This window comes from Astyanax mexicanus, chromosome 9, assembly GCF_023375975.1.
Source record: "Astyanax mexicanus isolate ESR-SI-001 chromosome 9, AstMex3_surface, whole genome shotgun sequence".
NCBI lineage: Eukaryota > Metazoa > Chordata > Actinopteri > Characiformes > Acestrorhamphidae > Astyanax > Astyanax mexicanus.
The window spans coordinates 32,145,904-32,173,901 of NC_064416.1; the positions used below are offsets into that span (position 1 = coordinate 32,145,904).

The 27,998-nt window shown below is 38.3% G+C and overlaps 3 protein-coding genes across 6 annotated transcripts; 1 reads left to right on the plus strand and 2 right to left on the minus strand.

Annotated features, from left to right (window-relative positions):
* Positions 1–3,747: 3,747 nt before the first annotated feature.
* Positions 3,748–14,954, minus strand: grk7b (G protein-coupled receptor kinase 7b). The gene is made up of 4 exons (XM_007235620.3): positions 13,900–14,954; positions 9,488–9,925; positions 6,784–7,055; positions 3,748–5,625 (listed from the first exon to the last, which is right to left on the minus strand). The coding sequence occupies exons 1-4, from the start codon at positions 14,494–14,496 to the stop codon at positions 5,292–5,294; spliced, it is 1,641 nt and encodes a 546-aa protein (XP_007235682.3). The 5' UTR covers positions 14,497–14,954; the 3' UTR covers positions 3,748–5,291.
* A 1,117-nt stretch (positions 14,955–16,071) lies between these two features.
* rnf7 (ring finger protein 7) lies at positions 16,072–20,645 on the minus strand. The gene is made up of 3 exons (XM_007235619.4): positions 20,394–20,645; positions 18,448–18,495; positions 16,072–16,541 (listed from the first exon to the last, which is right to left on the minus strand). The coding sequence occupies exons 1-3, from the start codon at positions 20,584–20,586 to the stop codon at positions 16,423–16,425; spliced, it is 360 nt and encodes a 119-aa protein (XP_007235681.1). The 5' UTR covers positions 20,587–20,645; the 3' UTR covers positions 16,072–16,422.
* Positions 20,646–23,868: 3,223 nt separating this feature from the next.
* LOC103040728 (pro-cathepsin H) lies at positions 23,869–27,804 on the plus strand. Of its 4 annotated transcripts, none has more exons than XM_049483476.1 (5): positions 23,869–24,348; positions 24,671–24,702; positions 24,887–24,992; positions 25,754–25,824; positions 26,035–26,085. In XM_049483476.1, exons 1-5 carry the CDS (start codon positions 24,264–24,266, stop codon positions 26,068–26,070), a joined length of 330 nt encoding a protein of 109 aa, XP_049339433.1. In that variant the 5' UTR covers positions 23,869–24,263; the 3' UTR covers positions 26,071–26,085. The 4 variants fall into 4 exon arrangements, with proteins under 4 accessions (XP_049339433.1, XP_007243645.3, XP_049339434.1 ...); XM_007243583.4 differs by lacking the exon at positions 26,035–26,085 and adding an exon at positions 27,688–27,804 and having other exon boundaries at positions 23,880–24,348; XM_049483477.1 differs by having other exon boundaries at positions 23,897–24,348; positions 25,754–25,848; positions 26,035–26,079.
* Positions 27,805–27,998: the final 194 nt, after the last annotated feature.

The window sequence follows — 27,998 nt, forward strand, 5'->3', positions numbered from 1 at the left end:
AGATAAACTCAAGTCAAAAGACTGGAACTAGTATTGCATGTGTCCCATGACTTTTGACTTTTTCACACCCCATAGAACCTAAAGATCACTGCTCTGAGTTGTGGGATATCTGGGCAAGATTTCTGCCAGAGTCACTTTTCTGTTCACACTGGCAAGTCTAGCCAGATACCACAGGTCACCATTATTAGGATTCACTGTGCTGTCCACTGCGGGTGATAATGCCTTCTATAGCGTATTCCCAATACGTACGTAACACTGTAGACAAAAGTAGATGAAATACCTGCAGAACTTAAAAAATAAAATCTTCCATCCAATTTCACCCACAATTAGACCACACATCCCATAATTCACCTGGCCTTGCCATGACCATGCTGCCCAGTGCTCAATCAACATTACTTACAAAATAACACTGCACAACTTTTGGCTTGTCGGTATATAAACATGCAAAAGGTTAAAATAAAAATGAAGTATATTTATACACAGCGGCAAGAAAAAGTAGGTTTGACCTTTGTAATTTCATGGTTTTCTGCTTAAATTTGACCTTTGACCAACTACTACAGAGTGTCAGCAGCCATACAGTTGCTCTCAGATTATCCTTTAGATTTTTTATGCACTTGGGAATTAATCTTCCCCTCATGATGCTCTCTCCACTATACTTTATGGTTGGGATGATGTTTTTTTTATGGTGATGTTCAGTGTCCTTCAAGGCTTCCTTCAAGTGCACACAAACACACAGCTTGTCTACTCACTGTAGAAGAACTGCCAATAGAACAGGGCTATCTGGAGAAGATAAAAAACATGAACTTATCTGGGTCCTGTTTCCAAAAAGCATCCTAGCATCTAAGTCTTAACATTGAAAGAGAGTGTTCAGTATGAAGCTTGCTTGACCATTTAGGATGAGAAGGTGGACAGCAAATTCTTGGCCATATTTAAATAGTGATATATACGTTTATAAAAACAGCTGAAAGAATAATTTAACTATTTAAAAAACAGTATAATTTAAAGCAAAAAAAATAAAAACTATCTAACTTAAGCAGGCAGAACTGCAGGCATACAAGCAAACACTTCACCCTCATTTAATATTCCTCCATTTGTGTAATGATGTTTCTTTCAGAGCACAGTGGCTTGCAAAAGTATTCATACCTCTTAAACTTTTTCACATTTTGTTACCTTACAGCCACAAACTTAAATGTTTTTGTATTGAGATTTTAAGTGCAAAACCAACACAAAGTAGCACATAATTGTAAAGATGAACAAAAGTGAAGCTGTGTAAATGTTGAAAACTGTATTGTTACACATTTTATATATAAAATGTATACAATTATGTTGTAAATAAAAAATGTACATTATGCTGATATTGGCCTAATCACTGATTTTGAGCTGCTGCCACAGGGATGCTAAGAGGAGGCCTTGAATCTAAGCCACAATCGAGCCACAATACCAGCAAATCTGGAATTAGTGCAGTCTAAGCACTCTCGTTCTGCATCTAAATGAAAATCAAAACGGATTCAACACATTCCATCGCAGGGGCAGCTGTGGGGGGCGGCAGAAATCATAAAAATATCCACTGGTTTTAAGCGAACATCACCCTCTTCCACCTAACGCAAACAGACAAGCCTTATTTTCCTAATAAAACCGCCGGGCTATTTCAGTTCTTACCCTCATGGCCAAGAACACGGAGCAGAAGGACAAATAGCTTCTCTCTTCCAGAACCGCAAGTTTATCTACGGTTCCACCGCCTCCTGACTCCGAACTCCGCCCCCCTCCTCCTCCAAGCAGGGAACAGTTATTCTAAAACCCAAACTGTTTTCTAAAAGACTGAATGACTTAAACCAGTGACTGTTCATAAACGTGGGCTTCTTTTACACTGCTGGGCCAATCGGTTTTAAGCACGGAGGATAAGTGATCTGCTCACTTTTCCACACGAACATGGTTAAGCTCAGACCACTTACAAACTGTGCTAAGCTGGATTGTGCTAATGTGGAACAAGGCCCATAGCCACATGCTAACACTGTGGTAGCAGAGTTGGTCAAGGCCAAGGCTAGCGATGTGGGCTAAGAGCCGTAGCCGGCTGCTAATGTGGCAGTAGTGATCTTGGATGAGGCTGGTAGCAATGTGAGCCCAGGCCCATAGCCGGCATGCTAACACTTCAGTAGCAATGTGGGATGAAGCTGGTAGCGATGTGGGACAAGGCCCGTTTGCCAGTGTGCTAAAACTGCAGTTGTGATGGTAAGAAACTTGTAGTGATGTAGGATGAGACTAGTTGCAGGCCTGATAACGCTGGTTGCCACCCTTACCATACAATATGTAATCGTCCATTATTTGGCAACTAAATGTTGAGTCCTGTATTGAACCTATAAGGGACGTGATTTGTTCTGTATTTCCATAAATATTAATATACTAATAATATATATATATATATATATATATATATATATATATATATATATATATATATATATATACATATTTAGGAAATTATTTCTTAGATTCCAAATTATTTTACAGATTTCTATGTATTTTGTGTCACAATATTTATATTTTTTCAGGAATAAAGTGTTCAGTGATCATTACATAAAATACTATAGTTTTTTACTAAAAACACCAGCACAAAATAAAACATACCATTGCTGCCGGTGTCAGGCCTGTGGTGGACACGGCCCAGAGGAGCCATGGTGGGCGTCCCTTATTTAAAATTCTGAAAGGTGGCATCCCTAGATAATGCTGTGGTAGCAATGCTGGGAGGTTAGTAGATAGATGGGAATAGTCCCTGGCGCATTTCAGATGTAACAGGTTATTATGCATGAAATAGAATGTGCCCTGAAAGGTAGTTGGGAAATTGTGGCAAATGGGGCCCTCTGCAGGTCTGACATAGGAAAATCGTTAAAAAGCACCGCTTCAAGAAATTCTTATACAGCTCTAGAAAGAAAATAAGAGACCACACTAAAATGATAAGTTTCTTTGATTTTACCAAATTAAAAACCTTTGGAATATAATCAAGAGGAAAATGGATTGTCACAAGCCATCAAACCAAACTGAACTGCTTGAATTTTTGCACCAGGAGTGGCATAAAGTTATCCAAAAGCAGTGTGTAAGACTGGTGGAGGACAAAATGCCAAGATGCACGAAAACTGAAAAAAAAAAACAGGGTTGTTCCACCAAATATTAATTTCTGAACTCTTAAAACTTTATGAGTATAAATATATTTTCTTTGCGTTATTTGAGCCTTTTCTCATTTTGTGTAAATAAATGCTCTAAATGACATTATTTTTATTTGGAATTTTGGAGAAATGTTGTCTGTAGTTTATAAAAAAAAAAAAGCAAAAAATGTTAATTTTACTTAGCAAAATCAGTTCAGAAACTAAAGTAGTCTTTTATTTTTTTCCAGAGCTGTATATCATGTAAACTCTATATAAATGTAAGTAGTGTAAAACATTTACTAATGTGTCCCATCTTTACTCTCCCATCACTTACTTATGTCAGTAGCTTGTGTGTCAGTTTAGGACTAGCAAAGTAATCGTACAGTGTTTCATCCTGTTTACTGTGCTTATGATAATTAACTCTTAAATCTTGAATCTTGATTTGACAAGTGTGGATACAGTACAGTGTTAACATATGGAAAAGACTCATTACATGATAGGAAATAGGCAGACTCTTTAGCTTTCTATTCAAAGTGAAATTTTACTGTCAAGGCAATAGTGGGTAAAAATTAAAAGTTTTAATAGAAACAAATAAGAATTTGGGCATAATCAATACACAGTTACATAGAGCCAATGATAAAAAAACATATTTTGTTTGGATAAACGACCCATACCATGTTAAATATTGGTTTTAAACACTTAATTACATATAATTTGGGGTTTGTGGGTTTCCAAATTATTATTAAGTACGAGGATATCACAGAGTGTTGTCCCCTGTCTGATATTTTTGTTAATTTGTATGTTACTTATCTTACTTAATATGGCCCTGAATTATAGTGTTTTTTTTTCTCTTTTCTTAAAAATTGGCTGTCTGGCAAGGATCTAACTTATAAACTCATTGCACATAGTTTGGGTAGGGTTGAGATCAAGACTTGGAGAAACCTTATTGTGATCTTTTGGTTGGTAATAGACTGACACTGGCTGGTAGATGGTGGTAACTACAGTTGATTCAGCACTCATGCTGGCCTGCAACAGTGCCCTCTTTTTCTGACTACTACATCAGAGAAATATGCTTATAATTTACAATGTGTAAGCTGCAAATGAGATGTATTATGTAGATGTAAGCTTATATAATGAAAAAAAAAAAAACACCATTGTGTTTATGAAATGTGGATGTATTAGCCTAATGTGGAACAATGCAAGATAGAGTGCCATAATAGAGTCCTACAAGCACAATACATGTATATATGATCATATGGTGCTACTACTCATACTTGCAGAGACAATATTAAATGTAGATTCAAAGTTCTGAACTGGCGCAGTCTGAAATAGGAACAATTCCTTCTGTGACAGAACGGTGGACCATTGAGCCGCAGGGTGCTGCAGTAGTCGTAGGCTGTTTTGGATCATTTGTATGTAGTTTGGTTTTAAGCCAACCATTAAATACAATGACAAAAAGAACCCTTAGTCACACCAGCGATGTTCGAATCATAAGCAATGTTACAAGCAACAGAACAGAGGGCTCTGTCGGTGAACCACAGGACCCCACAGGGGTTTGGGCAGATTTCAATAGAGTCTATGAAAATGAGCAATAAAAAAAAGTAACAAAAGGAAAAACCCCGCACACACACAAAATACAAATCCAAACATGTCACAGCATTCGATAAATAATAATTTTGTGAAAAACAAAAATAAAATCACTTCAAATAAATAATCAAACACAATTACAGACAGCTAATATTTGCTCTTCCAACATATATAATGTAAAATAACAGACAATTCTGGTGAAACTGCTGCAAAGTTCATTCATTTTACAGGAAAATGTTTTTCATGTATAATAATTTAGAATGTAAGTATGAAATACAGCCCTCTGCACCAATAGAGTGACATGTGGAGCTTTAAAAAAAAAAAAAAAACATGCAAAAAAGCTTGTAAGTAAGTGAATAAGCTCAGATATGCGCTAAATTGTGCAGCATCACAAAGATCACAGTGTGATTTGCTCCATTAAAAACTTAGGTCTACGTCATACTCCATATTTTTGAGCCGAACCCGACAAAACCCGAGGAAAACGGTGGGAATTCTCGGACCGAAATCTAAACTCTAGTATGAAATTAACATTCTTCCCTGTATTTTTTTCCGACACTCACATTGTTAAAGAATAGTGCAGGATTTTGAGAACTTCCTATCATTCATTTCTCGGCTCAATTCCTTCCTATTTGGGTCGTTAAGCTCATCAAACAGTCCGCTATCAATCATCTCCTGCTGCCAAGGGATTGGAACTGCGCCTGTGCTGAACTCCTTAAAAAACTTTTCATCATTAGCATCAAACTCCACCCCTTTGACCTCAGAGAAGTTCCGGATGTCTCCTGTGTCTTTTGCATAGACTACATTGGGCTTAGGAACCCAAGGGGGAGCGATAAGCCCTGCCTCCAGACGAGGAAAACTGATGGCACTGAAGAACTCGTGCTTCCGAGGGTCTTGACCACTAAAAAAAAAGAAACAAAAGCACAAGAAACTGAGAGTTGCAGGTATCTCAGAATTTTGTGGTTTATAATTCCATATAGAAAGAATAAGATTTTTCAACCCCAGTACTAAATCAAAGAGAACAGAACAAACTTAACAGAGAGAAATAATGGGGGCAGTATGGAAAGCATAGTGTTTATTATATATTTGTTTTTACATTTGTTACAATTTGCAATCACCTGTTTGAAATCACATCAATATTTTTTTCTACCTCATAACTGTCATCCCAACTTTTTTTTTTTTTTTATGTGTAGAAATCTGAAATGTTGTAATGGTAATGTATATTAATAAATTAAGTAAAGTTAACCAAATAAAACATGAAATATTTGGGGTTCATACAATCTAGACTCAAGAATAGATGCTGAAAGTTATGTTATTATACCCTTCACTAATTAGGCAGTTACAGTCCCCAGAGGAGGCCTTGGTCCCAAATATTGTGTTGCTTTATGGCTTGCAATAGTATTCATACCCCACAAACTTTTTTTACATTTGGTCACATTAAAACCACAAACTTGTAAAATGTAAAATGTATTTTATCGAGATGGAATGAAAATAATATATGATTTTTAAAATTTTAATCAAACAAAAATCTGAAAAGTATGACTTGCAAAATTATTCAGCCCTCATCAGTACTTAGTAGAGCCACCTTTTGCTGTAATTAGTCTTTTGGGTTTGTCTAGATCAGCTTTGTGCATCTAGAGACTGAGATTTTTGCCCATTCTTCTTTGCTAAATATCTCGTCTTTGACTGGGCTACTTTAAAACTCCAACATGAATTTTCTTTGATGTAAACCATTCCACTGTAGCTCTGGCTGTATGTTTAGGGTCATTGTCTTGCTGGAAGGTGAATCTTCTTCCCTGTCTCAAATCTTTTGCAGCCTCGAACAGGTTTTTATACCAGGATTGCCCTGTATTTAGCTCCATCTAACTTCCCATTTACTCTGACCAATTTTTATATGCTTAATTAAAAATCTTTGAAGTAGGACTGGGGGACTTAAAGGACACACAATTCAGAGAATCACCCGTCAGCAAGAAGTGCATCTTAGAATATATGGTCAATACTGAATACATTAATATTATATAGACATAAATAGTTTTATAATAAACTAGATGCCACCTACTTGCACCCAAGTCGTTCCTCTACATTCTTCTTCAGGAAGAGGTTGATTATGTCGATGGTGGAAGCTTCAAAACCCTGGTGTTGGAACTGGCACTCATCCTCCAGGGTTCTCTGTGCCACCTTTTCCTTCTGGACTTTCTCTTTGTAGTCCTTGAAGGGCAGTCGACCTGCGACCATCTCATAGATACTACAGCCCAGCGCCCACCAGTCCACTGACATCCCATATGACTCCCCCTTCAGAATCTCAGGAGCCATGTACCCGTTAGTGCCAGCCTGGAGGGTACACAGGTGAAGGGTAAAGAGAGGGGAATGGGGAATTAGCTGCAATGTATTAATCAGTGGGTAATCACAGACCATGTTGTAATGCCACATGCAGCAGTGCCACACAATACACTAACATTACTTAGTAAATTGATCACATTGTGTTTGTACTCTCAGGGGACAGCTTGGGAATGCACACAGCTGTATAAGTTGTGAGAGGATATCTTGTGAGTATCTGAGTAAGGTTGAACAGTGAGTGTAGATGAATGGGAGTTGTGTGGGTTTTTAACTTTTCTCAATAATCAATGTCACGTGTAAATAAGGAAAACATCACAGAGAGCATTACCACTCACAGTGGACAGAGCAGTGGGTGGTAATGGTGTCTAGCAGTGTTTGGCTAGAATTGTCCATGTTAACAGTTAAGTGACAAAACTCACATCCACATTCAGTGCAGCGTTCTTTAAATTTCATTGGATGTGACAAAAGTCATGGGACACAGTTCAAAAGAACCTTTTTAGGAAAATGTTTTGAGAATGTGTTGCTTACATTGGAAAAAATAGCAATATATATATATATATATATATATATATATATATATATATATATATATATATATATAATTTACATACAGTACTGTGAAAAAAAGTATTTGCCTCCCTACGGATTTTTATAGTTTTTTCTTTTTTTTCTCATACATTTTTCAGATTATCAAATACATTTAAGTATCAAGACAACATGAATGAAGATTTTTTTTTATAAAGGGTAAAATTCTGTCCAAACCAACCTGGCCCTATGTGAAAATATATTTGCCCCTACCCCTAAAACCTAAAGGCTGCAACAACTGCAACCAAGCTTTAACAGTCTAAAAATGAGTCTTTCATATCTCTGTGGATGAATTCTGGTTTACCCCTTTTCAGAATTCTTAAATTCAGCCACATTGGAGGGTTGCGTGAACAGCCTGTTTAGGATCATTCCACAGCATCTCAATCAGACTTTGACTAGGCCACTCCAAAACTTTCATTTAACTTTTTAAGCCATTCAGAGGTGAACTTGTTTATGTGATTTGGATCATTGTCCTGCTGCAGATCCCAAGTACACCTGAGCTGGAGGTCATGAACAGATGGCCAGACATTCTTCTTTAGGATTGTCTAGTAAACAGCAGAATTCCTGGTTCCATCTATTACAGCAAGTAATCCAGATCCTGAAGCAGCAAAGCAGCTCCAGATCATCACACTACCACCACCGTGTTTTACATTCAGATGTAACGGGATACACCCCCTACAAAAAGTGTTTTTTGTCTTGTCAGCCCACTGAATATTTTCCCAAATTCTGGGGATCATCAAGATGTTTTTGGCAAATGTGTGTTGGGCAGTTATTTATTTCACCTAGGACCAGGATTGGATTTGGTTTAGATTGCTTTTTTTCCCTTAATAAATGAAATAATCTTTGAAAATCTGCATTTTATATTTACTCCGGTTATCTTTGTCTGATATTAATGTTTGTCTAATAATCTGAAATATGTGAATATGAAATAAAGGAAAAATAAAAAAGAAATTTGTAATTGACAAACACTTTTTTACGGCACTGTTTATTGGCCTATATAATAATAGTGAACACTTCATCAGAGGTTCTCCATCAGAGGTTCTAAGCTAGAGCTGTAACTAGTATAAATGAGTCTTTAAACAGTGAGGGCTCATGAGGTTTGGAGATTATGTAGTGCATTCTGGTCTCTTCTGACTTCCTGTGTGTGTGTGTGTGTAAGGCATCTTATTCTGATGATTGATTTTAACAGCTTTAGGCTCCTGAGATTTAGAAATCCCAGGACTTATGTTGGGCTCTGATCCGATTTCTGTCAAAACCATCTCCAATATGCCACAACACTCTAAATCCAATCAGCACATGACATCAGAGCATCCAATCAGTTGTCAGTCTTCTAGAGTGGATTACAATGTACATCACTTACATAGAGGGTTTTAATTAAAATTACATTCAAATCAGATTTAAATCAGATTGTCATCCAACATATTTACAACTAAATGCAATCAAATCCTCACAGCAATGCTCCAAAATCTATTCTAAAGTAGTCTTTGGATAGTAGAGAAACAATGATTTTTGTCCATATAATGTTGCTTTAAGGGTGCTAATATTAAGCCATGGGACTAGTTGAACCTAGTATAGTATCCCATGACTTTTGCCATGTCTTACAGAAGCTGAGGAACACTGTACTGACCTGTGGGATATGTGCTAATGCCTTATTCTTTGTGTTCTCATACACAAGACATTGTAGGTTGCCAACTCCAATACATTCATTCACCTGGCTTTACCATGAGCACACTGACCAGTGTTTAATCAACCTCACTTACAAGATAACACCTCACAACTAATACAGGTGTAGGCATTCCCAAGCAGTTCCCTAAAAGAACTGTCACGTTTTCCTTCTTTACCCTCTGGCAGATGGTCTTCCCGCCAGGCAGCTCCACGGCAAGTCCAAGGTCCGACAGCTTGCACTGCCCCTGACTGTCCAGCAGGACGTTCTCAGGCTTCATGTCCCGGTAGACGATGTCCATGGCATGGAGGTGCAGGAGACCAGATGTAATCTGAGCCGTGTAGTACACGACGCGGTCCAGCTCGATGCCTCGCTCTCCCATGTGGTAGATGTGGTACTTGAGCTCACCTCCGGTCATCAGGCTCATCACCAGACCCAGGTGGGTCTTGGTGCTGTAGGCGTATGCCAGGTTCACCACGAACCGGCTGTTCACCTTCTCCAGGATGCACTTCTCCAGCAGAGCCATCTTTTCCCCACCTTTCTTCTTCAGACGCTTCTTATCCAGCTTCTTGCAGGCGTACATCTGACCTGTGCTTTTCACCTGCACTGCACACACCTGGAAAGGTCAAAAATAGAGATCATATTAGGAAAAAAGGTTTTACATTTACACTCATCATTGAAGAAAATGTTTATTGTAATGCTATTAAAACAAAAAAAATGTGTGAGTAAAGCATGTGTAACCCAACACGCAAGGCATTCCAGCATTCAGAGTTGTAGAGGTTCCTAATGGACTTCTGCTTTTGATTCATGGATCCGATTGTTATATATTACTGCTCGCAAATAATCTTGAAAAAACAAAACAAAAAAACACACACATTCCTCATGAACTTTGGTTTTGTGACTGTGGCCTACACTAGTTTTATATTTATTGACATAAAACACATTTGTGCTTGTGTTTTATAAACAATCAACATTTCACTACAAATATCATCAGTGTCTGGTGAAAAAACATAAAAAAACCCTTTTTTGTTGATTTTTAGATAACTACATAACTTTAAACAAACCCACCAGTATTTGCATTGCAAATTTACAAGACAACATTGTCAAAATGACTGTAATAGCCAATCTGACATTGTACGAAATGGCAAACTAAACCATGACACCAGGTCTTCTGAATGTGCGGCATGAAATCATGGCTCTTGCCTCTGACCACAGTGCCTTTGATAAGCTCAAGAGCATGACTCGTCAGTGAAAATGACCCACTGTCATTCTGAATCAGTCCACGACAGTCTGGCATGACTACCTGCCAAATTTCATTCCTGTCAGTTGATTCCTTCAGGGTGCAACTATTTTTTTGACAATTAGAGCAACAGTGGAATTCTATGGAGTGAATTTTGTGCCAAAAGTTTTACACAAAAAAATTAAATCCGCAATCAAAATGTTAAGAATCAAAAGCAAAGTGTATGCTGCAAATTCAAAACAGAAAAAATATATCAAATATATATTTTTAAATATACTTGGTTACTTTATTATTCTTTGCAGTTATTTGAAAATTATTTCTGTTTGGATTTTGCCAGTCTTTGCTTTTATTTATGTGTTTTTGTGAATTTTCTGTGGATTTTTTGGGGGATTTTTCTGTTAAAGACTTTTGCTTCTGGAATCTCTCTTTTGCTTCTGCTTCAGATTTTTGCTTCTGAGTTTTGGCACAGTTTTCACGGGTGGGCGGGGCTTAGAAGAAGGCCTTCCCCTTGAATCTCCATTGGTCATCTGGTTCTGGACTGACGGGTTCCCTGAACCCTCGTCTGAGACTGACCACGCCCTCAAACACCCGCCAGCTTCAAGCGTCCTTCCAAACACGGAGTGAACAGCAGCTTCCAGCAAACAGCAACAGCAGCAGATACTTTTACAATTAAATATTATACAAACGTTATGTTTAATGTTATATTAATCTCTGTTTCACTCTATTTAAAAGCTCACATTAGCGAGAATATTCATGCGCAAAGTATGATAGTTACCTTGTCAGTGAGCTAGTGAGTAACCTAGCCAGTGAACTAGTGAGTTACATAGTAAGTGTGCTACTCAGTTAGCTACTTACCTACTCTGTGAGCTAGTGAATTATATAGTTACCTATTCAGTGAACTAGTGAGTTACCTAGCCAGCAAACTAGTGAGTTATCTAGCCAGTGAACTAGTGAGTTAGTTACCTACTCAGTGAGCTAAGTTAGCTAATTACCTAATCAGTAAACTAGTGAGTAACCTATTCAGTGAGCTAATGAGTTAGCTGGTTACTTACTCAGTGAGCTAGTGAGTTACCTCAGACAGTGAGCTAGTGAGTTACTTAATCAGTGAACTAGTGAGTTAACTTACATAGCCAATGATCTAGAACTAGTGAGTTACATAGTAAGTGTGCTACTCAGTTAGCGACTTACTTACTCAGTGAGCTAGTGAATTAGATAGTTACCTATTCAGTGAACTAGTGAGTTACCTAGCCAGCAAACTAGTGAGTTATCTAGCAAGTGAACTAGTGAGTTAGTTACATACTCAGTGAGCTATTAAGTTAGCTAATTGCCTCAAAAGTGAGCAAATGAGTTACCTAGTGAGTGAACTAGTGAGTTACCTACTTAGTGAACTAGTAAGAGTTATCTAGTCATTGAGCTAGTGAGTTAGCTAGTTACCTACTTTGTGCATGAATATTTAGCACATCTCGCTAATGTGAGCTTTTAAATGGAGTGAAACAGAGAATAATATAACATTAAGCATAATGTTTGTATAATATTTAATTGTAAAAGTATCTGCTGCTGTTTGCTGGAAGCTGCTGTTCACTCCGTGTTTGGAAGGACGCTTGAAGCTGGCGGGGTGTTTGAGGGCGTGGTCAGTCTCAGACGAGGGTTCAGGGAACCGTCAGTCCAGAACCAGATGACCAATGGAAATTCAGGGGGAAGGCCTTCTTCTAAGCCCCGCCCACCCGTGAAAACTGTGCCAAAACTCAGAAGCAAAAATCTGAAGCAGAAGCAAACAAGAGATTCCAGAAGCAAAAGTCTGTAACAGAAAAATCCCCCAAAAATCCCCAGAAAATTCACAAAAACACATAAATAAAAGCAAAGACTGGCAAAATCCAAACAGAAATAATTTTCAAATAACTGCAAAGAATAATAAAGTAACCAAGTATATTTAAAAATATATATTTGATATATTTTTTTTCTGTTTTGAATTTGCAACATACACTTTTTGCTTTTGATTCTTAACATTTTGATTGCGGATTTTATTTTTTTGCGTAAAACTTTTGGCACAAAAAGAATTCTATTGGGTGTCATGTAGGATTATACAAGAATTTTACATCCTAGAAAACAATCATTTGCGGGCGCCGAGTGGTCCAGTGGTCTAAAGAGCTGCCACTATGAGCGGGAGGTCGCAGGTTCGAACCCCCGCTCATGCAGCTTTGCCATCAAGCTGCCGGCGCTCAGAGGGAGCAAAATTGGCTCTGCTCCCTTCAGGTGGGTAAATGGCACTCTCTCCCCACATCAATTCTAGGGTGATGTCTGCAGCACAGGGCATCTGTGAGCTGATGTACCGGTACCAAGACACTGCGCTTTCCTCCGAGCGCAGAAATGCTGCATCAGCAGCAGCTTGAAAAGAAACGGTGGCTGACTTTACATGTATCGGAGGAAGCATGTGCTAGTCTTTGCCCTCCTGGTGTGTTCGGGCATTACTAGTAAAAGGGGGAGCCCTAATGAGTGGGTTAGGTCATTGTAAATTGGGGAGAAAATGGGAAAAATTTTAAATAAAATTATGAAAAAGAAAACAATCATTTACCTTGGCATTCAAATGATGCTTTAATTTCATCACCATGACTGTGCATTATTAACTTCAAGAATTTCAAACAGAATATAAAGCTAGTCATAATATACTGTATAGATGCTCAGAAAATCCAATCACCATTAAGGTTTTTCCAGAATTAATTTCATGCCTCAGAGTATTTAACCCCTGCAGGCTGTGTTAATCTCTTACGTCAGCGGCTCGTCCATTGTTTGAGAGGATTTACATGCTCTAACTTGTCTTACTGTATAGCGGATCTTTAATGTGCTCTCATAACTGAGAGGTCCAAAAATAGAACAGATGCCGGATTTTTTTTTTTTTATGATGTAGGCATCTGCAGTACTGTGGAACTTACAAACCTGAATAAATAAGAAGCCCCTACATAAATATCATATAAATAATGTAAACTGCAAATAGTTTACATTTATGATTTTGGACTGGTATGTCAGACCAGCTGAATTACATTTTGACTGCTACAAATTAGTTTTAAACAAATGTATTTAAATAAAAGACTTTAAGTCAAAGAAAAATAACTGAACATGATTAAATACAAGGCTGTTTTAGTTTTAGGGTGTTAGGAACCTTCTTAGCTCAGGCCATCTTTGTGTAGAGCAACAATCATGTTTCTCACATCCTCAGAGTTCTTTGCCATGAGGTGCCACGATGACTATCCAGTGGCCAGTACAAGGGAATTGTATGCAAAACACCAAAATTAACAGCTGTGCTCTTCATTTACAGTCCTAAAGACACAAAAAGAAGACAGATGAACACTCACCTCTCCGAATCCACCTTTTCCCAGAGTCCGGAACTCGTAAAAGTACTTTTCTGATATCGGCTGTTTCTCGAACTCTTTCCACTGCAGAAACCTGTCGAAGAACAGACTGCTCTGGTACTCAGTGAAGGGTTTCCCTCTCAAAAACTCCTGTGTGGCATCCTTCACTCTCCCCATCATCACCTCCTCAAAGTCCTTCTCTGAAACCGCCTGGCACTTACTGGCCACGTCTCCGGTCAGGTAGGAGAGGAAGCTGCTGGAGTCGCTCCTGCAGAACTTGTTAATGATGTTCTGCCTGGCTTTATCTTTAGCTCCAGCCTCAGCAAGAGCCCAGTCATTCAGCTCATCGAGAAGCTCTGTGGCAACCGCATACTCCGAGGCCTGGAGGAACTGCCGAAAGAGCTTGTTCCCGATGGGCTGCCGTTCACATATCTGCTCGAAGTCCATGGCAATGGTGGAACGAATTGTGGTACATTGCTCCAATTTGGGCAGAGGACGGCTCTGCCGGCGTCGTTTCAGTTCCTTGTCTTCAATTGCGGCTTGGGCCTTTAGGTAGGCCGTGTTGGCCACCAGGTTCTCCAGTCCTCCCATATCATACATGGCTGCAAGTATGGAGGAGCTACAGAGGAAAAAGGTCAAGCACTAAAGTAAAGAAGGCAATGTTTCCTATAGCAGATGATGGTTTCTCCATCCAGTCCAAGAACCTGTTTTTAAGAGTATACCACCACGTTCACCTGGACAGATTAGAGTAATATTCTGAAACTCCTCAGTATAAGAGGCATCTCAGTGGCACTCTGGTAATTACTCATGAAGAATTAAGCACTGTGGTGGAGGCTTTTCTCCAGGGTAAGTGCCTTTGTGAGCTTATTCCTGTGCGGGATTCCTGTGGGGTTTCTTTAAGAGGATTTGGGACAACTAAATTCAGCCAAACCCAAGTACAAGTGCTTAGAGCAAGTGCTACCCAATGTGAACACAGCCACTGGAGTAATGCTGAAAGTTAAGAAAACAGGCTATCAATGGAGTCTAAATGTCTTGGGCTAAACAGCATTTTGCATGTAGATGTTCTACTGAAAAGAAAATATACTCTACAACTAAGCTTAATCCCTGTGGGGGAAACTGACCCAAAATGTATCTATACACAAAACCTTGGTGTTTAAAAACAATTTGACAGTTGAAGTTGGTTTCCCAGACAGGGATTAAGTCTAGTCATAGACTATATTTTCCTTTCAATGGAAAATTTCCATTCAAAATATTTTGTAGCCCTGGAGTAGACCTAAAAACCATAGGCACATAACATGTTTCACCACATGTATGATACAATCATGAATTTGCTTATATTTTCAATATGTTCACGTTTGTAAACGGATGCTTATCCAACATTTCTTGTGAAACTATGAGTATTAACAGACAGTAACAGTAAAATGTTGTATATGCAGTATATTTACAATGCCATGAAAATGTATTTGCCGCCTCAAAGATTTCTCAGACCTGTAGAATCAAGAAATCACTTAAATGTAATTTGTCTCAAAAACAGATGAGAAATCAAGGTTATTGACTTCTATTAATCTAGAAGAGGTGATTTTCTAAGGCTTTGGGACTTCAGCAGAACATAGTGAGAGCTTTTATTCACAAATAGAGATTGTGAAGTTGTTTGGGATATATTTATTTTGCTTAATAAATTAAATGATCATTCATTTCATTTATATCATTTATTATATGATTTTTATATTTACTCAGGTTATTCTGTCTGATATTAAACTGTGTTTGTTAATCTGAAAAATGTAAAAAATAATGAAGTAAAAACTAAAAATAAAACTGTAGGGGCAATCATTTTTCACATCACTGTAAAAAGGAAACATATGTGGGATACTTTTTGAAACTGGCGAAGTTGGTGAGGGAAAGTCATCACACTGCGCCTTAAATCACAATGTTTTACAAACAGTATAACTAGCAATAGACTGCATTCTGTTGAAGGTCATTTCTTCAGGAAGCAAAGCATTTTCACACAAATAACCCTTGGAGATCTTTTTTGGAATTAAATCATACATAGGTAATTAACATAAAAGAAATCTCTCTTGTAATAAATAATTATAAAAATATCGATATCTATGATATATTTCGCAGCTATAATCTACATCATAATGAGCAAACAGATCAAGCAGAAACACAGAGAGCTAGGCTTTAAGTTTTAATGCTTACATTTTTATTCTAACATATATTAAAACACACATTCACAGCACATATTCATCCATACTCCCGTCCCGTCAGAGACACCGTAGTTTCGCTCCACAGTGCCCTTCAGTCTTGTGCCTTTTACTGGGAGGCAGGGAAATGGAAGGGGCAGGTACCAGTGTCATCTGGAGATCTGGTAAAGTTCATGGGTTCTGCTCGACAGTCACAAACATGCACACTGGTGTCACACTGGGCAGCTAAGTAGTGTTCTCAGTCCTGCGTCATAAAGCCAGGCAGGGCCCAGAGTGGACGGAGAACCCAGCAGGAGGGGGGTGGGGGTTGGTATCGTGGTCCTCACTTGCCAATCCTTTGGACAACCCAGTCCTGCTGGCATAGCGGGCATCGATTGTTCTGCTTCACCCAGAGAGACATGCAGCAGTTATGGAAAGAGTGGTTGCACTCTCCCCACACAACTAAAACAAGAGAAACAACAGCAATTTAGAATGCTACAGTACAAATTAGTGATACACCACATGGACCCAATTCTGTTCTATTGGGACACCTGCTTATTCTTTGTTGGAATTGTACAAGAAATAATAAATTCATAGTTTTATATAAATATTAGGTTTATTATTTCTTGTACAACTCCAATATTAGTTCTTTAAAATCGCTGTTTATATCCAAACAAAAGCTTTCACTGTAACGCATCTCTAAAATAACTAATATAAAGTCAAACAGAATTTGAAACTGAATTGAAATTGAGACCATGTAAACCAGAATAAAATAAAAAATAAAAAAAATTCAGTGGTGATACTCAGCCATTTAAAAATGGAATTATCCAGCATACTGTCCAGAAAAGCCTTTCTTTGATATTTTTAAGCACTGCTGTGTGGATTTGACGGCATTCAGTGACAAAAGCATTTTTATTACAAAGATCAGGATGCTGGATGATCACCTACCCAACTCATCCCATACCAAAGTATTGGATGCAGCTCTTTTGTTCACCAGAAGACAGTTCCGCTGCTACACAGCTCAATGCTAGGGGCTTTATACCCATCTTGGCTAGTCCTCACCTGACATTAAGCATTATGCCAATAGGTTTATGCTCCTTTTTATCCTTTTTAGATAGACAGATTAGATAGATTTTTAGGTCATTTTCTGTTGGCATCAAAAAATAACTTTAAACATCAAAAATATTATGTAGTAAAAGGCCAAATTTCCACTGCTTTATAGAAGCAGCCATTATAATTATAATATTAAGCCATTGAAGAGCATGTGTTATGAGTTCCTCTGGATTATGAAAAAACAATGTAAAGCTCAGTATCCCAAGGCAGATGTCTTTAGAACTTTAAACAGAGTTCATGACATAGTCCCAGAAAGGACATGAGAGTAATGCTGATTATCCAGACTCATCCTTTTACTGAATCTGACTGGCTCATTCACTGTTCCACTCAACTCATTGGCTCCATATGGTTTAGATTCACTTATGTGTGTCCAGGTTTGCTTTTAAAATGTGACACTTTTTAAAAGGTAGAACTGGAATGGGATTGGGAAACATTATGGTCAGAAAGATTCCAGATTCCAGCCGTGCAATGAATTCTGCACATTTTTTCTGCATAAAAACAAAATTAGGGCGATTATGTCTCTGGGACTCGGTGCAGCCCAACCATCACAATAAGTGAGAAAACATATATGATTATTATTATCTCACATTTTTAGAAAGCAGTGCTGCCAATCATTTGGTTTTATGAAGTTGGGGTCAGAGAAGGGGTGGGCAAATTATATTGAATCCTAAAGAAAAAGGTGCTTTACAATATCTGACCCAACTTGGAGGACTAAAAGTCAAAAACAAAACAAAAAAATATGACCAAAATGAGCCAGATTATTTCGATTAGGGGTTCTAAATGTTGGTCTGACTCATTTTCAAGGCCAGAGTACATGTTTTGGAAAGCATTTGACATTTTATTGCAGCTATTGTGACATCATATCATTAATCAGCCCAATAAAATGTGATTGTTTAACCCATATCTCCTTTGTGTATATATTTAAGTTTGGTCTTAAATATCAGTGTGAAAACTACAAACAGGAACCAAACGTAAAACAAGGTAATGTTTGAATATCACCTTTTATCCAGACCAAGTGATCCAAACGACCTGAATAAAATCAAACTGACTGAAGGACACACACAAACTAGGGTTGATTACATTACTCAAATCGCTGCAGGTCAGTGTAAACAGCAACAACCACAGATGCTGAGTCATAACTGCAGGTCAGCATGTTGGTCATGAATACACAGGAGCTAAAATATTAGTCAACTGCTGCCATCTGTGGCCTGCTGTAACTGTGTGCACCTCTCAACTGACTGTCTGCTTTACTTACCAACACAGTCCTCTTGTTTATTTTCTGCCTGGCACCTCAGACACGCATCTACAAGACAGAAAGACAGACAGACAGGTTTCATTAATATTACACAAGTATTAATAACTATTTTATAAAAACATTTATATCGCTACCCAGCAAAATGCTTCCAAACACATACCACACACACCTACAACAAGAATGACTATATGGTAAGAGGCTCAAGATAGAACTCCTCAGTATGTTCCCATAAGGCAATCATATTGTCCACGGCCACTTTATTAAATCCACCGCCTTGTTCCTTCACCTATTATCCATCCAATCAGCTCCACTTCGCTCTGTTCTACCAATGGTCAAGACCCTACAGAACCACCACAGAGTGGGTGGTGCGTCATTCTCAGCACTGCAGTCACACTGGTATGGTGATGCTGCATCTAGTGTTTAACGGGTCATTATTGCCTGCCACAGTTAACTGCAACCGAACCATAAAAAAACAAGTGTTTTACACTGCAAACTAATTAAACGATAATTTAGCTAATCCACACTGAGAGCAGGTCTTTTGGTTGGCCCAAAACCTGCTATTTTGGTTTGGACCAAACTGAATAGTCAAAGGTCTGCACCAAACATGAAAAGTGTGAAGGCAGCCTTTAACACTCCCAACATGTAGATGGAATAAAGTCAGAAAAAGATGCTTTGAATCTGTTGCTGCCCAGTTTGCAATTTGTGTTAGTGTCTGGTACAAGGGGTACGAGGGGGCCAGACACAGACATAGCAGTGCTGCTGGAGTTTTTAAACACGGTGCGAGTCGCACTGTCCTCTCTATTAGACACCCTAAACAACAGTTGCTCCTACACTTTGTAGATAAAGCAAAGTCAGAAACAGAAACCCTGAATCTGTTGCTGCCAAGTCTGTGCTGTTCATTCTCTAGTCCTACATCAGTGAGCACAGGACACTGCCCACAGGACACTGTTGTCTGGATATTTCATGTTGTTGGTGAACTATCTATTCTCAGTCCAGCAAAAACACTGATGTGTTTAAAAAGGTGTTGTACTCTCTGATATTCTTGTACCAGCACAACACACACCAGCACATCATACACCACCACTATGCCAGTCAGTGTCACTGCAGTGCTGAGATGCTCTGTGGTGGTCCTGACCATTGAATAACAGATTGAATAGATTTCTACATAAAAAGGTTTCATATTCGATAAGGAACATTACTGAAACGCATAATTGTAACAGAAAATATATTTTAAAAAACGTTAATCTGCTAATGTCAAAATATAATGAAAAAAAAAAATCATAAAATTAGCTCTTTCCTGAATTCATTTTAAAATCAATATTTTTCTGAAACCTTTAGTTTTGTTATGTTTGTCTAGTTTTACGTCTATTTTCAAACATACAGAGTCTGGGTTGATTCCTGTTACTGAACTGAAATTATTAAGTGGAGTAGAGAGTGAACAGGCAGCTTCTCCAAGTGACCTGTAGATTTTAAAGCCCTTAAATTTACAGAATGTAAATAAGTAATTTTAATGCAGACAAAAAAGGGTTTGTATCACCTAATGTTACACCTGTAGCCCGTATACGAGACAAGGCCTGTAAACGGATTAATAAACTATCCAGCTTTCAGATACAGACTGCTCTTAACTGTTTAGCTATTTAGCTAGCTAGCTAATATTCTCTGTGAGATAGGATCTTTTGGCAACAGCAGATAGCTGCACATAATCCGCCCACATAAATATAGCTACAGCTAGCTCATCCAGCTCCATCATACCAGAGTCGAAAGGGCTGCCAGCTGGCGGATTCAGCAGGTTAGCATTAATACCGATGTCAGGTGCTGAGCTGGATTAGGTAACGTTGGCTGAGCTCGGGGGGTTGTTCAGTTATTTGGTTAGTTAGCTCTTTAGCTGGTTAGCTGGCTAATTAGCTGGTTAGCCGAGCAGCTAGCCGCCCCACAGCAGCACCTACCCATGACCTGGACCCGGCAGATGGCGCAGGTATCGCACTCCACGTCCCAACTCCACATGGCCACCGCATTCCACTTCTTTAGAGAGAACATCTTGTCCCCAGCTGATCTGGAGCTGGACCCAGAGCCGGACCCGGAGGAGCCGCTGATCGAGTGCACCAAAACCGGCTCGTCTCCGTCATCCATCTCCGCCATGGCAGAAAAGGGCAGCTACAAAATGGCCGACTCCAGCAGAGCGTCCGGCCGCCCCGCTAACGCTAACACTGACCCAGGATCAGCGGCTCAGACCCAGCCCGGCCTGACCAGCACTGCCGCAGAGCACCGGGGCTGATCCCGGATCAGCGAGCAGCGATAAATTACCACAGTGATCCACAGCTAAAGGGGGAAAACAGAGAGAACTACAGCGAGGGGCTGAAATAAACAATTAATGTAGTAATTAACCCCTAACAGCCCAAACACACCTCTCAGCGTTAATTAAATATATAAACATATAAAATTTAGTTTTATTTGTAAGGTAAAAAAAAAAAAACACCAGTGCTTGCACATAAGTCCTAACAAAAGTGATCTAACTGCATAATGTTGCTCTGAGGCAACAACTAAAACACGGTTTTAATAAGTAGTTATAAGAAATTATAATTCAACGAATTAATAAAATAAAATAAAAACAAAACTGAAATATAAGAAAAACATTTAAGAAAAACATTAAATTGGTATCTCATAATGATGATTTACTATATCAAAATAATGATAGTATCTCAAAATAATAAATTAGTATTTCAAAAATTGACTTACTATGTTAAAATAATGAGAGTACCTCAAAATAATGAGATAGTATCTCAAAATAATAAAATAGTAACTCAAAATAATAAGATAGTATTTAAAAAAATTAATAATAATAATTAGTATCTTAAACCAATGAAATATCAGTTTACTTAATAAGAAGAAAAAAATGTAAATATATATATATATATATATATATATATATATATATATATATATATATATATATATATATATATATATATATTATATTATATTTATTTTACGTGAAAATATATTTATATATATTTATTTAATATATTTATTTATGTGAAAATATAAAGAGTAGAAGTAAAAAGATGAGGAAGATGGATGATCACAAGGCATCAAACCAAGCTGAACTCCTTGAATTTCTGCAGCTGGAGTGGCATGAAGTTATCCAAAAGCAGTGTGTAAGACTGGTGAAGGAAAACAAGCCAAGATGTACGGAGCCCGGGAGGGGCCGTGGATAAAAAAAATAATAAAATCGAGTGAACGATGTAGCAGTTCGTGCTCACGTTTTCTTTAATTCGAGTGAACGATTTGCAATTCGTGCTCACGATTTCTTTAATTCGTGCTCACGATTTCTGTAATTCGTGCGCACGATTTCTGTAATTCGAGTGAACGATTTCTGTAAATCGTGCTCACGTTTTTATGCGCAATAAGACAAGAAGCTCGGAGGGAAAGGAGCATTTTCTCTCTTGATCTGTTACAGGGGTGCAGTAATGATAATCAGTTATCTACCTTTATAACCTGCTGTTATTAATGCACTAGTGTTACAGTTAGATGTACAGTACAGTGAGCAGATTTTGCCTGGTGGTGGAATCTCTACAGCGCGTGGGGGAGAGCCGTCCGCGGCATCGGTTCCCCAAGCCGCCAGACACCTGCCGCGCGCGCAGGTCTTCACGGAGCTTATTTACCAACAATGTAGACAAATACAGTCAATTCCAGTCATGAATAAAGGAAACAAACATTTTACTGATGCAGGACAACTGTGTGTTATTAAAACCAGATCAAAACAAAGTTATAATGCAATGTGCAAATGTGTTTATTAATTTCTAAATAACATTCAGCCAGCCTCCAAGGAAATGCACACCTTCTTAAATCTGGTTACATCATTATTACTTTTATGATAGATTTAATCTATATTTTAATAATTTGTATAATAAATAAACACATAATTCAGAAAATATACATTTAAGAAGTTTATAATTATTATATTTTTTTTATTTGAAGCTTGTGGCATGTTTCTGGGCAGGACACTGATTTGAGAATAAGCAGATATTCAGGACATTTCATCAGATATAGAAACTTAATTATTTTAGGAAACATATTGGAATAAATTATCAAATTGATCCAAATTATTATATGAAATGCCTATTTACTAAATATCTTAATACATTGTATTAATAGTATTTTAGACCAGCTATTTTGATTTTATATAGTGTTACATATTTAAAGCAGCTCTTATATGAGCCATTCATAGACAACTGTCACACCTTGCATTAATTTTGTATTATCTTTATTAACTTTTACAGTGTACATTTGGACCTAAGTCTTATAGCTGTATATTTATATAATTATACTTCTTTACGTTATACTATTGTTGAAAATAAGAAATTATAAACAGTTCCACATTGCATTATAACTTTGTTTTGATCTGGTTTTAATAACACACAGTTATCCTGCATTAGTAATGTTTGTTTCCTTTAATCATGACTGGAATTGACTGTATTTGTCTACATTGTTGGTAAATAAGCTCCGTGAAGACCTGCGCGCGCGGCAGGTGTCTGGCGGCGGGGGAACCGATGCCGCGGACGGCTCTCCCCCACGCGCTGTAGAGATTCCACCACCAGGCAAAATCTGCTCACTGTACTGTACATCTAACTGTAACACTAGTGCATTAATAACAGCAGGTTATAAAGGTAGATAACTGATTATCATTACTGCACCCCTGTAACAGATCAAGAGAGAAAATGCTCCTTTCCCTCCGAGCTTCTTGTCTTATTGCGCATAAAAACGTGAGCACGAATTACAGAAATCGTTCACTCGAATTACAGAAATCGTGCGCACGAATTACAGAAATCGTGAGCACGAATTAAAGAAATCGTGAGCACGAATTGCAAATCGTTCACTCGAATTAAAGAAAACGTGAGCACGAACTGCTACATCGTTCACTCGATTTAATTGTTTTTTTTATCCACGGCCCCTCCCGGGCTCCGTAAAGATGCATGAAAACTGTGAATAAAAATCAGGGTTATTCCACCAAATACTAATTTCTGAACTTTTATTTGGAATTTGGGAGAAATGTTGTCCGTTGTTTATAGAATAAAACAACAATGTTAATTTTACTCAAACATAAACCTATAAATCCTATGAATAGCAAAATCCAAGAAAATGGTTTAGTAACTGAAGTGGTCTCTTATTAAAAAAAACTGAATTTCGAGATCGTCGTCAAAATGCCAACGTTTTTTCAATGTCAGCTCCACGTTGGTTTGTAGGTTGTGCCCAAACTAGGGTTCAAGTCGCTACCCAGTGTAAGGTGTAGCGTTCTGTACACACCTATCCACATCTACCCAAACAAATGCGCGCACCAGTTTTGGAGCACGACTGGACCGTGGCTGCTGTGTGTGTGTGTGTGTGTGTGTGTGTTTGTGTTCTGTGCCCTATGTGTCTGTCTGTGGGTTTTTGTTTGTTTCCCGTGAACGCGCGAGCGCACGCACAATTGCCATGTTCCAGCCATGCTCCAATATTCGTGTGTGAGAATTTGGGCTGTTTGGTAATAAGCTAAAGACCAACGTGGAGCTGACGTTGGTAAAACGTTGGCATTTTGACGCCGATCTCCGCTCCTTTATCCAGCTCCTTTATCCAGCGTTCTAAAAAATACTGCCAACAACAGACCAACGTTGGTCTGACTTCGAATTTCGACGTGCGACATAGACAACATTTGGCAGCATACTGTTGCTATCTGGGCCCGGGGGGCGGGGTGGGGGAGTTTCAGCAGCGCCTCCATCGGGTTGGCTGTGCTCTGCTCCGGCGCTCAGAGCTGCTGGAGGAGCGGACCCGACTCAGTCATGAAAACAGCGGCTTTAATAACAGCGACCGCCTGCCTGGCGGTTCTTTACTGCGTCTGCGCTTCTCCTATTTTAACTGAGGAAGGTAGGAGTCCAGTTATCAACTTTAAATCAAGAGAGAGGCCAGTTTAACAACATACAGACTTTAGTTTCGTTTCTGCTTTTGTTTTCTTCTCTTCTACAGACCCTGCTAAAAATACAGCTCAAGAACCAGACAAAACACATATACCATATAGTTAACCTAACGAGCTAGTCTAACAGCATAGTATTTATATATTTATATTTTCTAGATGACAGCTGGTCTGAGCTGGATATTTAACAAGAGAGTCAGGTCCAGTGAAAAACTTTTATTATTTAATGCAGTGTAACGTTGTATAATAAACATGCAGTCTCTGTTTGTCCTGCAGATGAGTTTGCCTTCAAAACCTGGATGTCTGAGGTAAAAAAAAAATCCCTCTCAGTTTTCTGTTACAGAACTTATTAAGTGACACTGTTACTGTAACATGAGCTAAACAAGGAAATTGGGAATTACCCACAAATTCATAATACAGAAAGAGTGAGCTTAATATTTGAATGAGTGTACTTTCAGTAAAGTGTCTGTAATGTTTAAATCCTGTTCACAGCACAATAAAAAATACAGCCCGGATGAGTACTACCAGAGGCTGCAGATTTTCACTGAAAACAAGAGAAGGATCGACCATCACAATGCAGGAAGCCACACATTCAGAAGTACGATCACCTGACCTTTTCCTTACAGTTTTTTTCCAGTTGCTAAAACACAATTTTGTAAACTAGGCTGTTTTTTTTACAAAATACATAACACAATTCACAAAACCAAAGCACAACCAAACTGCAAAATACCTTATATATCATTCAAAATATACTAAATAACGCACTGCAACCAAAACAAAAAATAGGCTTATCAAAATCAAACTTCTACACCAAAAAGCTTCACACACTTTATGCCTATTATCATATCATTCTGTTTAGCCAACTATACACTGATGGGCATAATGATAAAAAACATTCATTTTCAGTAAGCTTTGCCATAAAACTAAAATAGCTTAAATTTTTGAAACTTCTTCGGACTCTTTACATGCACAGAAATATTTGCAGTTACACACAGAGCACATGCTGCTGTTTTTTCACCAAATAAATCAGTGCAACATATGCTCTGACTATTTATTTACATCGGAGTAAACTGAAAAAGAAATTTACAGAAGAATTGTGCAGAGTTGTGCTTTTTAAAGTGCTGATTGAACTGGTAACAATTAACCATTGAGATGTTTAGCCAGATGGCACATATATTAACCCATTATGAAAAGAGGTTATACCGAAAAGAGGTTATACCCAAAAGAGGATATACCCCCTATGTGTCAGTTTAAGTAATGGTGATACGCACGTCATATTAGTGTTAGCAACTGGGAAAAAAGGCTAACAACATTTAAAAATAAGATTCATTGGTAATAACAACTGATTTTATTTCACAGTGGGACTAAACCAGTTCTCAGATATGACCTTTGCTGAATTCAAGAAACATTACCTTATGAAACAGACCCCGGTATGAAGTGCTATTCTGAATAAGGTACATGAATGATTCAGCAAAAACAATTCACATATTTGTTACCCCCTCAGTTATTACCCCTCATAAAGCTGATCAGCCAAGACATGTTTGGTGTACAGATTTTGTTTCTTTAGTTTTGCACTGGAACTTTTTTATTTATGTTGCTTATAAAGTAGTAAATTAAGTCACTTAAATCTTTTCCGTTAGATAACATGTCACAGTATGACTGAAAAACAGAGCTGAACATTGAGGTCAGACATTTTCCCTTTACCGTATTTTTCGGACTATAAGGCGCACCGTATTATAAGACGCACTATCAAAGAACGCCTATTTTCTGCTATTTTTCCATACATAGGGCGCATCGCATTATAAGGCGCGTTAAGTGACACTAGAAAGGGTGCCTATATCAAAGTGAACAGGGGTGGCGCCATGTTTCCCTTCCCCCACCGGGGGTGGTCGCTTGCCGGTGGAGCGTCTCAGTATACAAATCTAGCTCTTTCAAAGTCAAACGAGTGCTGGATATTAATCTACACAGATTCCTCTCCTGAAAACTGTTTATTTGGGTGAGTAACGTGCTTCAGTTTATTTACAGTAAGCTTAGATTTCCAGATGTCCACTAAGGCTTGCTGCACCAGCGTTAGCATAGCTATCCGCTAGCACGCTAGCTAGTCACCTAAACTAGTAAAGTTAACCCAAACTTAAACGACAGCGTTACACTGAGTAATCCTGCGTGTTCTGGTAAGACAGTGAGATATTAGCTAGCGATTCGTCCCCCGTAGCTTGTTTTAACACGGTAAACAAGCAGATTACAGGCTGATAAAACTCACCTCTGAGAGAGTTAGCGCTTAGCATCTAGCTAATGCTAGCCAGGCAAAGCAGCACAGACTTACAGGCCGATAACTCACCTCTGAACGGTGAACGCTTAGCGATTAGCATCTAACTCTAATAATACTGCTCTAGCAGTATTAAAAGTGCTAAATTTAGAAAATACTGATCTCTGAACAGTGAAAAAGCTAGCTAGCTAAGCGGTTAGCATCTAGCTAATGCTATTGCTGCTCAGCCTCGGAGCTGCACGGCTCTGCACGGAGCGTGTGTTTACTGCTCCTTACACCTGACGGGTAAAATTTAGATAATACTGATCTCTGAACAGTGAATAAGCTAGCTAATGCTATTTGCTGCTCCAGCCTCGGAGCTGCACGGCTCTGGACTCTGTATAGCACTGAAACTCTGTATAACGCTGCACGGAGTGTGTGTTTACTGCTCCTTACAACCTGACGAGTAACATTTAGATAATACTGATCTCAGTGAATAAGCTAGCTAGCTTAGCGGTTAGCATCTAGCTAATGCTATTGCTGCTCAGCCTCGGAGCTGCACGGCTCTGGACTCTGTATAGCACTGAAACTCTCTATAACGCTGCACGGAGTGTGTGTTTACTGCTCCTTACAACCTGACGAGTAAAATCCATACAAAAGGCGCACCGTATTATAAGACGCACTGTCAATTTTTGTGAAAATTAAAAGTTTTTAAGTGCGCCTTATATAAAATACGGTACATTAGAGAGACATTACATTGCAGAGTTTTTCCTTATGTGAGCAGGTGAGCTACCTGCTGAAATATCCAGCTCAAGACCATTTTTTGTAAGAAGTCAAGTCAAGCAGTTTCATTGTCAATGTACAGGACATATAGTTTAGAATTGAGTTGTGCAGAAATAAGGTGTGTGAGTGCATATCAATTCTTAAAAAGAAGCTGGTTTAAGATAGTCTGTTACGTGTCAGTAGGGAACGTATGTTTTTTTTTGTGTGTGTTTTTATTTTCCCTTGCTCTCGCTGTTAGCTCTAATTCAGAGTATTTTGTCCACAGGGATGAATGTGGGCTGGGGAAGAAGAACTCCAGTCAGACTGGCTGGAGGCAGCCTTAGCTCCCTTTATGAAGAGTTTTTTTCTTTGATTTTAATAAAGATTTTCTGTCTTAACATTATGAATTTAGCTTGTTGTGTTTTTATTGTTATCATGCTTATTGTAGTATCACATCGTGGGTATGGGTATTTCACAATAATTTGCAAATAAATAAGTTTATGAAAAATGTTATGTTTCTAATTTATGCAACTAAAAGGTAAAAACAGATTAGCTGACTGTGTATGAATATACTACTGTGTGAAACGTAGCTTAGTT